This window comes from Nicotiana tabacum, chromosome 2 (assembly GCF_000715075.1).
Source record: "Nicotiana tabacum cultivar K326 chromosome 2, ASM71507v2, whole genome shotgun sequence".
In the NCBI taxonomy this organism is placed as follows: domain Eukaryota; kingdom Viridiplantae; phylum Streptophyta; class Magnoliopsida; order Solanales; family Solanaceae; genus Nicotiana; species Nicotiana tabacum.
The window spans coordinates 87,275,274-87,290,806 of record NC_134081.1 but is presented as its reverse complement, the minus strand read 5'-3'; the positions used below and the strand labels follow the sequence as shown (position 1 = coordinate 87,290,806).

At 41.0% G+C, this 15,533-nt stretch overlaps 1 protein-coding gene across 1 annotated transcript; it reads right to left on the bottom strand.

Annotated features, from left to right (window-relative positions):
- Positions 1 to 6,292: 6,292 nt before the first annotated feature.
- LOC107768012 (putative serine/threonine-protein kinase At1g54610) lies at positions 6,293 to 12,675 on the bottom strand. Its single transcript, XM_016587110.2, has 8 exons — positions 11,467 to 12,675; positions 10,456 to 10,740; positions 9,806 to 10,123; positions 8,539 to 8,766; positions 8,142 to 8,242; positions 7,871 to 7,985; positions 6,861 to 7,331; positions 6,293 to 6,770 (listed from the first exon to the last, which is right to left on the bottom strand). Exons 1-8 carry the CDS (start codon positions 11,878 to 11,880, stop codon positions 6,564 to 6,566), a joined length of 2,139 nt encoding a protein of 712 aa, XP_016442596.1. The 5' UTR covers positions 11,881 to 12,675; the 3' UTR covers positions 6,293 to 6,563.
- Between the last annotated feature and the right edge of the window lie 2,858 nt (positions 12,676 to 15,533).

Sequence of the window (15,533 nt, the reverse complement as noted above, 5' to 3'; positions counted from 1 at the left end):
CACAGTTTTCTTTTTCCCTTGCTAAAACCTTAATCCGAGGGTAATGGCCCCCAGTATTCGAGATCGAACTTGTGAAGGCTCGGATAATGTTGACCTGAAGCGAACGATCGTTGACTCCGATTTGAAACCGGTCTTCGCATCTAAGATAGCATATTTTACTATTGCCTCGTTAAAAATCTTACCGAAAAAATTACTTTGGGACAAAACCGCTTCAAGGAAAAAAGAGTACAACGCGTGCTTTCAGACCTAATAGCCATATCCGTCCTTGGCCGTTTACCTGCATATGTTAGTCTGATTTATAACATGATTAAAAAGTAATTGAGTTCATACCTTAGCAATAGTACCGCTTTAATGCGTTGCACTCTTGTTCGGCAGTTGTACGCCGTTTCCCGCTTTGAGTTTGTACGAGCCTTTGCCGGTTACTCCGACAACTTGATATGGTTCTTCCCAATTCGGTCTCAGCTTCCCTTCATTCAGGTTCTTGGTGTGTACTGCCACTTTCCTCAACACCAAGTCCTCGACTTGAAAGTGTCGGAGGCTGGCTCTTCGGTTGTAATACCTTTCTATTCGCTGTTTCTGGGTGGCCAACCGGACCAAATCGACCTCCCACCTTTCATCTAATAGTTCAAGGCTCGTGATCATGGCCTCACCATTTGGCTCTTCTATCGCGTATTGGAACCTGAAGCTTGGTTCTCCCACCTCGACTGGTATTAAGGCTTCGGCTCCGTAAATCAATAAAAACGGGGTGGCCCTGGTGCTAGATTTCGAAGTAGTACGGTATACCCATAGGACTTCGGGCAGGATCTCCTCCCACTTCACTTTCGCACCGGTCAACCTCTTTTTCAGGTTTTGAAGTATGGTCTTATTTGTTGATTCTACCAGCCCATTTCCACTAGGGTGATAAGGTGTTGATAGTATCTTCTTGATCTTGTGATCTTTGAAAATTTTATTTACCTTGCTGCCAATGAATTTGTTTCCATTATCGCTGCGATCTCGGCCGGTATCCCAACTCGACATATTATGTGGTCCCAGATGAAGTCAATGACTTCTTTCTCCCAAACGTTTTCGAACGCTTGAGCCTCGACCCATTTGAAAAAATAAACGGTCACGAATAGTATGAATTGAGCTTTACCAGGTGCCCATGGTAGGGGACCGACGATGTCCATTCCCCACTTCATAAATGGTCACGGGGACAAAACCGAGTGGAGCATTTCTCCCAGTTGATGGATTATCGAAGCGTGTCTCTGGCAGTCATTGCATTTCGTACAAAGTCCTTCGCATCTGTCTCCATTTTGGTCCAGTAATAGTCGGCCCTGATTAGTTTCCGAACCAAAGATACTGCCCCCGAATGGTTCCCGCAAATGCCTCCATGAACTTCTCTCAAGGCGTATTCAGTCTCTCCCAGTCCCAAGCATCTGACTAGTGGCCCGTCGAAGGTTATCCTGAACAATGCGTCTTCGACCAAGCTAAATCTGGCAGCCTTGATACGCAAGGCTCTCGATTATTTGGGATCCGAGGACAATTTTTCGGTCTTCAAGTAGTCTATGTACTTGTTTCACCAATCCCAATTTAAACTCGTTGAGTTTACTTCGGCGTGCCCTTATTCTATCACTGACTTCATGAGCTTCACTACTGTTCCTGAACTAAATTCATCGGCATCGACTGACGACCCCAAAGTTAGCCAAAGCATCGACCACGTTGTTCCGATCTCGGGGTATGTGTTGCAGGGTCAATTCCCTAAATTGATGCAGCGTACCTCTAATTTGTCTAAGTACCTTCGCATCCATTCTTCTTTTACTTTGAACATCCCGTTAACTTGATTTACCACGAGGAGGGAGTCGCACTTAGCTTAGATCACCTCAGCCCCAAGGCTTTTAGCCCTTCTAAAGCTTGCTGGCATTCTGGGGTCCAAGAAAAATTATTCTTTTTTTTTAACAGTGAGAAGAATCGATGGCTTTTGTCCAAGGACCTCGATATGAATCGTCCCAGGGCGGCTATACGCCCTGTAAACCTTTGAACGGCCTTGACGTTTTCCACCACGATGATGTCCTTTATGTCTTTGATTTTTTTGGGGTTGATCTCGATCCCTCGACTGGATACCATGAACCTGAGGAACTTTCCCGATCTGACCCCGAATACGCACTTCTCTGGGTTCAGCTTCATATTGTATTTATTCAGTATGTCGAAGGTCTTCTGCAAATGTTTCAAATGGTACTCTGCTCGCAAGGACTTGACTAACATGTCGTTAATATAAACTTCCATTGATTTTCCTATCTCTTCTTCGAACATCCGATTTACTAAGCGTTGATAGGTAGGACCGGTGTTCTTTAATCCGAACGATATTACATTATAACAGTAGGTTCCAAATTTAGTGATGAGAGAAGTCTTTTCTTGATCGTCTCGGTCCATCCGAATTTGGTTGTACCCGGAATAGGTATCAAGAAAGTTGAGCATTTCATGCCCGATCGTCGTGTCGATCATCCGATCGATGTTAGGCAATAGGAAATAATTCTTGGGGCATGCCTTATTTAGATCTTTGTAATCTACACACATTCTTAGTTTATTCTCTTTTTTAGGTACTACTACTACGTTAGCTTACCAGTCCGGGTATTTAACTTCCCGAATTCACCCTATTTTAAAGAGTTTGGATGCCTCGTCCTTGATGAACGCATGTTTGACCTCGTACTGCGGTTCTGTTTAACCGCATGGTACTTCGGGTCCAAACTCAGCTTATGAGTGGTTATCTTCTGTGGGATCCATGTCATGTCAAGATAGGACCAAGCGAAACAGTCAATGTTAGCTTTAAGAAAATTAATGAGTTTTTTCCTCAGTTCGGGGGTTAACCCCGTGCCCAGGTATACCTTTCGATCCAGTAGGTTATCGATCAATATGACTTGATCCAACTCTTCGACCGTCGATTTGGTGGCGTCGGTATCATCAGGAGCTATGAACGATCTCGGAACTTCGTAATCATCCTCCTCATCTACTCCTCGTTCCTCCGGTTCGGCTGAGACCAGCATCGGTGATTGCTATTTAATTTCTTATTTTCTAGTTGGCTCTGTGTCTCTTGATGTCGAAACTGCGGGTACCGAAATTACCTTGTCGACTGCGAACATCTCCTTTGCGGCCGGCTACTCTACATAGACCGTCTTGACTCCACCCGGTGTAGGGAACTTCAATGTCTGGTGCAAGGTCGAAGGTACTGCCCTCATATTGTGAACCCACGGCCTTCCGAATAGGGCGTTGTACCTTATGTCCCCTTCGATCACGTAGAACTTTGTCTCTTGGATCGTCCCGGTGGTGTTCACTGACAGGATTATCTCCTCTTTAGTGGTTTCGTATGTCGTATTAAATTCGTTCAACACCCAGACTGACGGCACTATTTGGTCTTGTAACCCCAATTGCTCTACGACCCTTGATCTGATGATGTTGTCTGAGCTACCTGGATCAATCAACACACGTTTAACTCGAGATTTATTGATAAGTACGGATATTACTAGAGCATCATTGTGAAGTTGTACGATGATCTCGGCATCCTCGTCGCTGAACGAAATGGTTCCCTCCGGGACATAATCTCGGGTGCGTTTTTCCCTTGTGATAGATACTTTAGTGCACTTTATGATTGGCCTTTGGGGGACATCGGCCCCTACAATGATCATGTTGATGAAGTGTTGAGGCTCCTCTTGTTCGGCCCGTTATTGAACAACCGGGTAACTTCTTCTCTCAATTATCGGCAATCCTCGGTCCTGTGGCCATGAGTGTTGTGATACTTACACATCATGTTAGGATCTCTTTGGGTAGGGTCAGACTGTAATGGTCGAGGCTATTTGGTCTCCTTGATGCGCCCGATGGCTGATACGATGCTGGCAGCATCAACGTTGAAGTTATACTCTGATAATCTTGGTGCTTCCCCTACCCCCGAGCAGCCTGTCAAAACCAATTTTGGCTCATATGACCTCGGCTACTGGGCCCTCAGTCGCTTCTCTTCTCGTTCCTGATGGGGTGACGCCTGGACCTATTTCTCCTTCGGTCCACGCTGTATGGTTGGCACCAATCCTGACCGGCCTTGGCTCATGATCGACAGCTCTCTTAGACCTGTCGTCGACCCTGATGGGATAAACAGACCCAGAAGGGGCACCGAGTTGGTCGTCCTCGACCGTGATCTTCGACTGGTACCTGTTGTGGACGTCGGACCAAGTCACTGTGAGGTACTCTACCAAATTTTGTTTCAGTTGTTGTGAAGCCAAGGAGCTTCGAAGGTTAATCCCTTGAGCGAATGCCTAAATGGACCAATCATCTACAACCGAAGGCAGGTCCATTCGTTTTGTTTGGAACCTTGACACGAACTCCCTGAGCATCTCGTTGTCTCTTTGTTTAACCTTGAAAAGGTCAGACTTTCTGGTCTCGACCTTGATGGCCCCGGCATGGGCTTTCACGAAAGCATCTGTAAGCATGGCAAACGAGTCAATGAAATTAGGGGGTAAGTTGTGATACCATATCATCGCTCCTTTGGACAAGGTCTCCCCAAACTTTTTCAGTAACACCGATTCGATCTCATCATCTTCCAAGTTGTTCCCTTTGATTGCACATGTATAGGAGGTCACATGCTCACTTGGATCAGTGGTTCCGTTATATTTAGGGATATCAGGCATATGAAACCTCTTTGGTATTGGCTTTGATGCCGCGCTCGGAGGTAAAGGCTTCTGGATAAACTTCTTGGAATCCGTCCCTTTCAATATCGGGGGTGCTCCCGGGATTTGATCGACCCTGGAATTGTATGTTTCCATCTTTTTGTCATTGGCCTCAATTTTCTTTTCACCTGACTCCACTAGCTTCGTTAATGTTTCAAGCATTTTCATTATTTCGGGATGACCCCTGGACTCAGCTTCACCCGGTCTCTCGGTGATCTGTTCATTTTTTTGGATGTTTTTCCGGGATTATTCGGGCTCAACTCTGCTGGGGGCGTGGCATTGATTTTGTAGTTGCGCTATCGCCGCCTGTTGAGCCTGTAACATTTCGAAGATTAGCCGTAGGCTTACCCCATCGCCTTCGCCTTCGGGTGCTTCTCAAGTTGTTGGTCGGGGTCCCCCGCAAATGCTGTTTTGGGGATTAGTTGGCAGGTTGACATCGATGGCCACCTGTGAGTTAGCATCGACCGGATCGGCAACTGGGACTCCGGTGGGATCAACATGAGGTACCTTATTGCTAGGCACCAGATTGTTGTTTTCGCCATGATGGCCAGACTCATCGTCAACGTTCAAGTGGGCAGATTGAGAATTTGACATTTTAAACTAACATGAAATTAGACTTTAAAGAACAAGCGTAAAATAGAGTGTGTTATGGAGATTTGTATCAAATCACCACTATTATCCTTAGCCCCACGGTGGGCACCAAACTGTTTACCCTTAAAACGGATAACAATTAAATTTGTACGCGGTTTTAAGGATATATGGATTGATTCAACACAAATAATCAAGGATATTAGATAAACGAGTTAAAGACAAAATGAATAATCAAACCAATTGTAATATTACGACCCAACTCGAACTTAGGTTAAACAATAGTTTTGCCGTCGATCGGACCCTTGGTTCGGAGCCAATTGTGAATGAAGAACAACAGTAAAGTAAGAACTTTGCAATAGATAGAAAGCAGAAAAAATGAATTTGTATTTCCTTGGTTTGCGTGTTACAGTGTGTCTTATCAAAGAAAAACTTCCCATATATATAGTAGGAGAGTTTCATCCCTAGTACAAGTCTAAAAAGGGTAAAAATCCCCATTTCTCGTTAATTACTGATCTGTAACCGACATCGAGCGAGATCTGCACCGTGATATCCAGTTAGGTACGGATATCACTGTCCTTTGTTAGCCGTGCGTAACCATTTGCCATATTTCATGAACTCTTAGAGATCGTTTTGGGTCCGGGCAGCATTGCTTTATCACGCCCGACGATGAGCACATCATTTACCTTTCATGGATCTCGGTACGAAAGACTCCGTACGTGCCCTTCTTCCGTCTTCTTCCCCGATTTTACCCGTATACAGTGGTATCAGTTGATCTCAAATATTAAACGTTATCGTGATCTGAGTTAATTAAATTGAGTGTTAACATTATGTAGCAGATTGAAAAACTAGAAACTATTGGTATTTTAATCAAGAAATTAAATGTTAGAACCCACTGAAATTGTGTCAAAGTCGTTTGAGTATCAAGACTATTGTTCACAGATGTAGGTTTATATTCTGATCCAATGAAGGCAAGTATTGGTGTTGCAAATTTGAATAGCTTTGGGATCTTAGTAGTGAAGGGTGGAGATAACTTCAAGAATGACTCAATGTCTAGAAAGAGTAAGATATTTTAATAGCAGAAGAACATGAGATTTTCCTAATAAATTCTTCTACAAATGGCTAAAAACCGCCCCATGCTATCCTTAAACAACCTCTATACAAATTCCCCTCACCCTTTTCAAATTAACTCATTTTACAAGATAATAAGTACTACTAACTATGATTTTCTATAGTCGCTTCTCTTTTTTCGCTGTTCTTAGCCGCTTCGCTTGCAGTAGAAAGTCAACGGCCAGAAACAAATAATGAATTGGCTGATAATTGGTTCCCTTCAATCTGAATTTTCTTAGCTTTTGCCTTGTCCAAGCGTGCCCGTCTTACAGCTTCTTGGACATGGCGATCGTGATCTTTCAACATCTGATCCATTTTGCCTGATGGAACTAGTAGTGGCCCAGAATAGTGAATTTTGTTGCCTTTTGATCCATATCCCAGCTGAACATGAAAAATGAGCAAATCAGACCACGGCTAAAACCATCATAGTTGCGAAAATATATAATGTGAATAGGTTGATAGGCTTCTTACAAGAACAGGATCATTGTTGCTAGTTCTACCGTCCTCATTTTGATGTGAGCTCGCAAGTGAATGAGTTTTCTGCTCTTGTTTCATCGCGGAATGTGAAACCTCTTTGAATGATCCAGGAAACCTGGCTATAAGTTTAGGAGCCTCTTGTTTATGTGGACCAGACTTGTCTGGCCGGTCTTCAGAGAACATGCTTCTCCTTGCAGCGACTAGACCGGACATAGCTGACAAATCCGCAACAGAGAGTTTCGGGGCATCTTCCATATTCTTTCCAGCTTTTGCCCAGGCAGCTCGGTGAGCCAATGGCCCGGAATGTGAACCTCGCTTATGCAGCTGCGCCTGAGGATCATTGCTTGCTTCTTCCACAACCTGAGATGGTCGAGGGGGATCAATTGGAAAACCAGATGCAACTTCTTCCTGATGAGAGTTGAACATCTCACTTCTGCTTTTTGAATTGGATTGACCTTGCCTTTTCTGCATAGAGGCCAAACCACATTAATACAGAAGAGAATTAACAAAAATTGTAGTTTCAAGGTTTGAATGGGACAAGTTAAGGATAGGCACAAGACTAGATAATTGGAATACCAGAAAAAAGCATAAACTCAGAATGAAGCCCATGAACAGAAGTACGCATTTAAATGGGCTATTAATCTCTGAACACCACAAAGCTTAAGCCGTTGTAATGCTACAGAGTGAGGAAAAAGGTCATCGAACATACTAATATGCAGAGTACTCCTTTCTACATTGCCGGCGTGCAATTTTACTGGCATTTACCAATTGATCAATCCCTTTTCTCCTCCATACTCTCATGTTTTAAAGGTTAAATGACTAGATGCAGTATGCACCACTTCCTCTTCCCAAGCACCCACCAAAAAAGGAAAAAAATTGACTGTTGTGACAAGTTGTTAAGTGATATAGAGTAATTTCACGGGACTCCAAGGTCAGTGACTCATAGAAAGTAGTATTTTACCCCATGAGCATATCAATGTCAACAAGTTATCATAAAAAATTACCTGCATAGACGAAACTAATTCAGCATTGGCTTCGGGTGCAGGGACTGCACGCGATTCTCTTGTTCCTCTCCTTTCTAGGTCATATCTGGGACCCTTGTTTCCAGCTGCCGCTTGCCTAAAAAAAGCATTTATCATCAGCATATAAATGGGAGCACATCAACCACCACAACATCAATTATGTCTTAAAGCCCATTTGTAACTGACAATTCTGGAGCACATGCAGTAAGAAGCTAGCAAAAGCATATTTATGTTTTCTGCTAAACTGCATTACCTTCGAGCTTCTTCATCCCGCACTTTAGCATCAAATTCCTTGCTCGGAGGATATTTTGGCAAGCTCAAAGGATCACAAGGGAGCGGCTTTGTTGTAAAGAACTGAAATGAAGCAGGTTGGATAATCAAAATTTTGAAATTTTGCCAATCGTTGTCTAATCATGGCCATTCGGGCTCCATAGCATCAAAATGGATGAAGAGAACAGATAAACGTAATAATCAAGATAAAGCACCAAGGAAGCACTGCCGTCAAATAAGTGTCTGACAACACAAGACAGTTCAGCTCGGATAAAGTGACATGACCTTTTGATACAAATTGCAAATACTGAAGTTCAGTATTTGCATATAAAGAAATATTATTTACAGCCAAACAACTCTTTAAAAGATTTGATCTTTACCTCACTCTTCAAGGCAGAGGCTGATGACCCACGATCGGCAGGATCTATGGAAAGTAAGGTTTCTATGAGTGCTAGTGCTGGTGCAGGAAACTCTTTAAATGTTTCCGCAACACAACGCCGATAAGGTTGTTGGGGCTTGAAGATTGTTGCATGGGGCAACCTCGATTTCCTCCAGTACTCCTCAGAAGGTGATCCACACAGTTTGAAGATCTTATGAAGCTGCTCAACCTACAGCACAGATTATGCACTTTGTTTTTATCGACATATTAAACTAGAATGCATGATTAATAGATGGACAACGATGATAGTTATACAAAAGAAAATAATTGCAGATATAAGTAACAGGCCAATAATGTCGAGTAAAGACAACTAATATTCCCTGTCAGAGAAAGTTCAAACTACCATCAACTGTTCATCATATCAGACTGCATGATGCAACTAACAGGATGACAAAGGATCAACAATGATTAATGAGTAAACGAGCTTCAAAAGAAGTATACAAGACCATATGCTACAACACCTATGGCATCCTAACCTTTCAAAGACGCGTCAAAATCACACAGTCGAGCAACTTCCTCGCATTTCAATATTAAAGAAGCACCAAAATCATTCACATTCTCAAACTTCCAAGGGTAACTCCAGCTACCAGGTAGTGAAAAAATGAAAAACTATCATCCATGAGCCAAGAACAATTTGTCGTGCACTGCAATACTAACCATCGGCTAGCTTCCAAAGAAGCCACTACAACTTTTTGAATCAAGCAATGAAGCGCTACTTACATTTCGAAGCTGAAGTCGACCATGGCAATACCAACTACCAAGTACGAACAAAAGAATATGCTGCAGTTCACATCCTAACTCACTTGTATCATAGAGGCACTCTAAGTAAGATGTTTAAGGTATTTTAAATAAATATGCGCCAATAGGATGCTTCAACATTCTCAGGGTTGGTATAATTTTCTATATTGAAAATGGTTTTAAACCTTCTCTAAAATGAAGGGTGATTTACTGACTGATTTCGCAAAGAACTGTCTTATATGCCGCCAGCATCAAGAACCAGAAAACAGGGTCCAGCAAATGACATTTGACCTCAAGCAAATGACAGTACAAACTCCACAATTTGGTCTCACTGGTGCATTGAACCTATGAGCTCAAATGACCCTGACTATATTTGATTCCTTTCAACCGTGGGACATTGGTGTATTTTATTTCGATATCAGTAAAATGGGTACTATACAAAAAATCCAAAAGATTAGCTAAAAACATACCTCTGTTCTCCCAGGCATTATCGGCTTGCCAGCATAAAGTTCCGCAAGTATGCAACCAGTGCTCCACAAATCCACAGCAGTCCCATAGTAAGTAGCACCGAGTAGCAGTTCGGGAGGCCGATACCAGAGAGTCACTACACGGCTAGTGAGAGGCTGGCTTTGATGCGGATCGAAAAAGCTAGCAAGACCAAAATCAGCAATCTTCAATATGCCATTATTGTCAATTAAAAGGTTGGAGCCTTTTATATCACGATGTAGAACACCACGACTGTGACAATGATCAAGTCCACGTAAAAGTTGCTGCATGTAACATTTGACCTACCAAAAGGCAAATACGATTTTCCACTTAGGTGAACAAACAGAATAAACCCTGGAAAAAGAATTAATCAAATGAAAAGAGAAAGAGAACCAAGCTCTTCCTTCTTCATGAACAGGTGATACAAAAACTGAGCAAATTCAGAGGCATATTTATTATTCATGCAAGAACACAATCTCACAACAGGAAGCCAAATGAGCATCTCTGTTGATGTAAATACAAGTCGAAGGTCTGACTATCAGGATTTTCAGCGGTAAAAGTTTACTTGGTGAAAGAGAATAATGTATTTTGCAAAAACATTAAATGGGTAGATACTGAAAGCAAATTCAAATACCTGTGACTCAGTAAACTTAAGACCAGGGTGTGACGCTAGCCCTGCCAAATCATGCTCCATGTACTCAAATACAAGGTATAGGCTGCAAGACATCCTAGAAGTAACTAAACCTTCTAATTTTATTATGTTTGGATGATCAAGCCTCCGTAGTATGTGAATCTCCCTCGCCATGAACCGAACACTCTCAGGTTCTAGGTTATCAAATCTCACTTTCTTCAAAGCGACGATCTTCCCTTGATCAAGATCACGAGCACGGTAAACATTGCTGTAGGTGCCCTGACCAATCTATGGAGCCATAATACCAATTATCAAGTTAGCCTCATTCACGCATCAAGTATATCAAAAAGTAAACAATTCATACAATTTTTTAGCCACTCCATTCGAAACTAACAAAGGCATAAAATCTTCCCGTGAGAATACTAGTTGAGCACTGGTATGCTAGTATTGCAGAATAGCTGTGACAGTAAACAGTAGCAATTTTCTAGGATTATCATATGACCAGATACTTAAATTTAAAAGAAGAAGAGGTGAGTTGTTCATGATATCTGAAACAACTGAATCAGCCGAATCCAACCTGCACAGCTATCCAAAACTCACATTATGAAGATATGTCTAAATTAATGCTGTGCCTTGACAACTGAGGAATAGCTCAATGGGAAAAGCCCTAAGCCTCCAACTATGAAGTTGAGGCTCGAACCACCAAATGGACAAAAGTGGGTAGGATTACCATATTGGAAAAACAGATTAATTTCTTGCCCATTTCCTAGATTTATATCAGAAGATATTGGCTATACCATGCACCCAAAATCTTCCAGCTCCAACTCAGTGCTGAAGTGGAACATTTCCCCTTTTTCGGATAATTAGCACAACACTAGTACATGAATTGTCAGAAAGTAAAGATTCACTCTTGTGGGGGAGGGAGAAAGAGACAATTATGTGACAATTCTCAGAAATGCTTGGAGTTTCTACAGTAGAATGAATAGTCAGAGACACAAAATTAAAGGTGCATACTTTATCCAACTTCTCAAAAGAATCAGCTCGCCTCGGCACCCATCCTCTGATAGCTTCACCAGCAACAGCAGCAAGCCAAGGTGGCCATCCAGCAGCAACCTGTTCCCCTTCACTCCCTTTAGGTAATATCCCAATTCCAGGATGATGTGTAGCAACAATAAACTCTTGCTTCTCCCTTTTCCTCTCATAATTATCACCCTGCAATCTTACAGAACCATTTACTTGTTTATCAATCAGCATTGCCTTCCCATCAATGCTATCCAAGCGATCTTTAACCCTATAAGCTGCGTCCTCCCTTCTTGATGAACCAGCCCTTGGCCCTCTCAAAGTTGCAGCATTTTTACTTGACAACCTGTCCCTTGGACTATCTCTACTGTCTTCAATGGCAGAGGGCTTACCACAAACACACCCCATCCCAAATATCACACTAAAAAGCACCAAACACTTCAACCCCACCTCCCAAAATCACATCTTTTCACTAATAAACCTCCTCATTTTCAACAAAACTCGCGTTCCAATTACTAGGGACCAACCACTTAGCAAAATTAAAGCAACCCCACCTCCCAAAATCAAATCTTTTTGCCAATAAAATCCTCTTCAATATCAAGATCACACACTTTCCAATTACTACAGAGCAACCCCACCTCCCAAAATCAAATTTTTTAGCCAATAAACCTCTTCATTTCAAGAAAACACTACTTCTCAGTTAATACAATCACTTGTCAAAATAAAAACAAGCAGCTTTAAACAAGAACATTAGACTCATACATAACCAGTCATTCAAAGAACCAAAGGAAAACCAAGAAAACAGGTAATATACACAGAGTACAAAATGTACAGCCACTAAAATTGTGCCAATAGGTTCAAAAGAGAAGAGCTAGAAACGAATGTTGAAGTGAGAGTAGTACAGAAAGTGGGTGGAGGAGAAAGCATGGTTGTGGATCTAGGGCACGGATGGATTGAGTCTCAGGAAGGGGATACAGAAAAGAGAGATAAAAAGAGATTAATTTTGGAAAAGGGTGTTTTACACAAAAAACTGTTAGGTGGATTTTATATACTTATATATTCTGACCGCCGAAGAGCAGCTTTTTTAATAAATACACTTCACAGTACCCAGTGTGTGTGTGAGAGAGAAACAGAGAGAAAGGAAGCTGGGAAGACCGATGCTGTTGCGTTGTGACATTCTTAACATGTTAAGTTGTTAACCACGCGCACAACACAACAAACTAGCTGCCACCTTAAGTTATCCACCTTAGTTTATTTATTTCAGTTGAATTTCTTATTTGGATCTTTATGAGTCCACCTAAATTAATATTTATTTTACTACTATTTTGCTAATAAATATGTTATTTATTATAAGTAAGTACATAGTAACTATAATCTTATTTATTGCTTGGTGTTTAACAGTTCAAATAGTACTAACATTATGATGGAACTGTGATGCATTAATAACAAGCATAACATTATAAAATTTATGTGCAGACACACATGCGCAATTAGAATATACTAGTAGTTATATATGTGCGATGCGCGGTCAATATTTAAAAATATTATTTAAATTAAATTATAATCGAGATTGTTTTAATATATTAGATCGTATTGTCAATATTAAAAAATATTAATTAAATTGTAAGCGATATTATTTTAGCATATTAGATCGTATTGCTCTAATAAAATTAGAATATATGTTATTGAAGCTCAATGTTCATAAATGTTAGTAGCACTTTTTAGATTTATTTACTTATCTAATTTTTTCTGATTATATCATCTTCTTACTTACTTTGTTATGTATTAGTAATTGCAAATTAACCATCAAAGATTACTTGATAAGTATCCTCGAGTTTAAAAAATATTTTTGATAAGATAGTGTTTTATTCACCGAACTAAATTTTTTCAGCACGAATTCAAATTAATAAAACTCCAAAGCAAATATCACATACCATATAAGGAATCAAAAACTTGTAAATTCATATATTAGTGGTAAGAAACTCTTCCATCTCTATATTAACTGAATTTGGAAATTGAAATTTTGATAAGATTAGCACAAATATAACAAAACTAATTGTTAGTGCTTCTCGTACAAAAGTCCGAGGTGGTTTTGTATCTATCCACATGTGATTAGGGAGATTTTCAAACAGTTTTGTCGACTTTGCTTTGTCTTATTTCAAATTTTTAATCTAGTTGGGCCCAGAGCTACCTGTAAACTTACAACTCGGAGAGCTCGTGCAAGAGCGTGAGAATGAGGCGCGTAGGGAAGAAGGGTTTTACTGCTGTCTCTGTTTTCTGCACAAAGTAGTGTGCCTTTGCTCAGGGCCTGGGTAGTGAGTGAGAGGGGTGGGGGGCTAGTTCCTACTTTTCTTTGGCTTTTATATTTGTGGGGTTCACGCATTAATATGATAAGTTAAGACCTTTTAGTGCAATTATTATTCCGAATTTACCTACTGAGCCACTTATTTCCCTACATTTTTAAAAACCATTAATTACGAGTTTATTACTACAATAAAACCAGCTGTGGGTTCCATTCCCCTAAACCCGGTGCTTCATATTCCCTCCTCTTTAATGGATAGTCTGAATACTTTATACTAATAAGATTTTCTTTTATTGAGTGCGTTATTTATTAAATTGCTAATTAGAAATGCAGTAAAACTTTTATTACGTAGTTTTGAACTTGATGACGATATATAAAAATTAAGGTATTTTGGGTTACTAGGTAATTTTTTATTAAAAATTTTATTTGTTCCCCCTCAATTCCAGATAATCAAAGGTGTCTTTGTGAACTCGGAGTGGTTACAAATCCTACTCACTTTTTTCTAAAAATAATTGTAACAAAGTAGTACTAATATCCTATGATAATATGAGACAGCTCAGGAGTACTTTAAAACATTTATCCACGTTATTCATGCGGTTTAGGGATTCCACGTACTAGATCTGTTTCTTAAACAAATCAATTAATTGAGAATTTAAGAAAGTATTAATGCTCTTGGCAAGTCCAAATTCGAAAGTTGAAACTTGATTAGTGGCCACTTCATCGTCATATTCTCACATCGCTGACCTATTTTGTTTTAGCTTTTATAAAATGGTCAAAGACTTTTCTTGATTAGAAAAGCTAGCGAGGAGTGGGCTTCTCTACATAGAAGATGACAACCTTCCTCAGCTCAACAGACTACTCAATCTGTTGAGTTAGTTACACCAACCGAGGACGATGCCTCGTTGCTCTGGGGGAGTTTGAGATGGTGGAAATTGCCAATTCCCGCTTCCGAATCCCAGTCGCTGCGCCCGGTACCGTGAGGCTGTGTATCGGGTCCCTGCCATCTTCGGTTGACTAGCAACCAACAACCAGCACTACGCTTTCCGCAACCACTTCTCATTCTTCAATGCCATCAGCTTTATCTCCTTCTTCACCAACTCTTCATTTACCACCAGCAACGGCTACATCATCTTCACCGGCCGCAGCTGTCCTAGAAGAGGATGTTCCTCTCCCCCAGTCCCCAATTCATGGGAGCTTGGGGAAAAATTATGTCACCCCCCAGAAGATCCGCAAAGAAGGAGGAGCATTACTCTCTCGGTCTCTACCGAATGCAATCTGTTGTCCCGGTCGGTGGAACTTGCTAACTATTTGAAGCCTTTGGCTTCAGAAAAAGATAGGAAAAAGATACAGGCTCTCTCGGGAGAGTGTTTGTTGAACAATGCTATGCACAATGCCGTAGTGGTATATTCTTCGTTTTCTTTGTTATCTCTTCCGTCTGTGATATAGTAGTATTTTGAGTTTGCACTTTTCGTTTTGCAGGCTAATTTTCTTGCTTCCGAGGGCCTCTAAAGGTTGATTCGAGATAAGGAGGAACCTACCTCTATGCGGGATCAGCTTTTGGCCGAGCAGGACCAAACTGTTGCTCGCCTCTCAGAACTGGAAGCTAAAGCCGCTGAGGTTGTTGTGTTGGAGGCTCGGTGTTATAACTCATGTTTTCGTACGTACGAGTACGTCGTAAGTCAATTGATGTAAGCTCATAAATGAAATAATATTTGAAAAGTTTACAAAGTAAGTTAATCATGTTACCTAGAAGGTTACA

Coding starts and splice junctions, on each gene's coding strand:
- LOC107768012 (XM_016587110.2), bottom strand. CDS start 11,880: ATGGGGTGTGTTTGTGGTAAGCCCTCTGCCATTGAAGACAGTAGAGAT. Junction 8,767..9,805: donor TAATGCCTGGGAGAACAGAG/GTATGTTTTTAG, acceptor TCTGTGCTGTAG/GTTGAGCAGCTTCATAAGAT. Junction 8,243..8,538: donor CCTCTGCCTTGAAGAGTGAG/GTAAAGATCAAA, acceptor GCTTCATTTCAG/TTCTTTACAACAAAGCCGCT.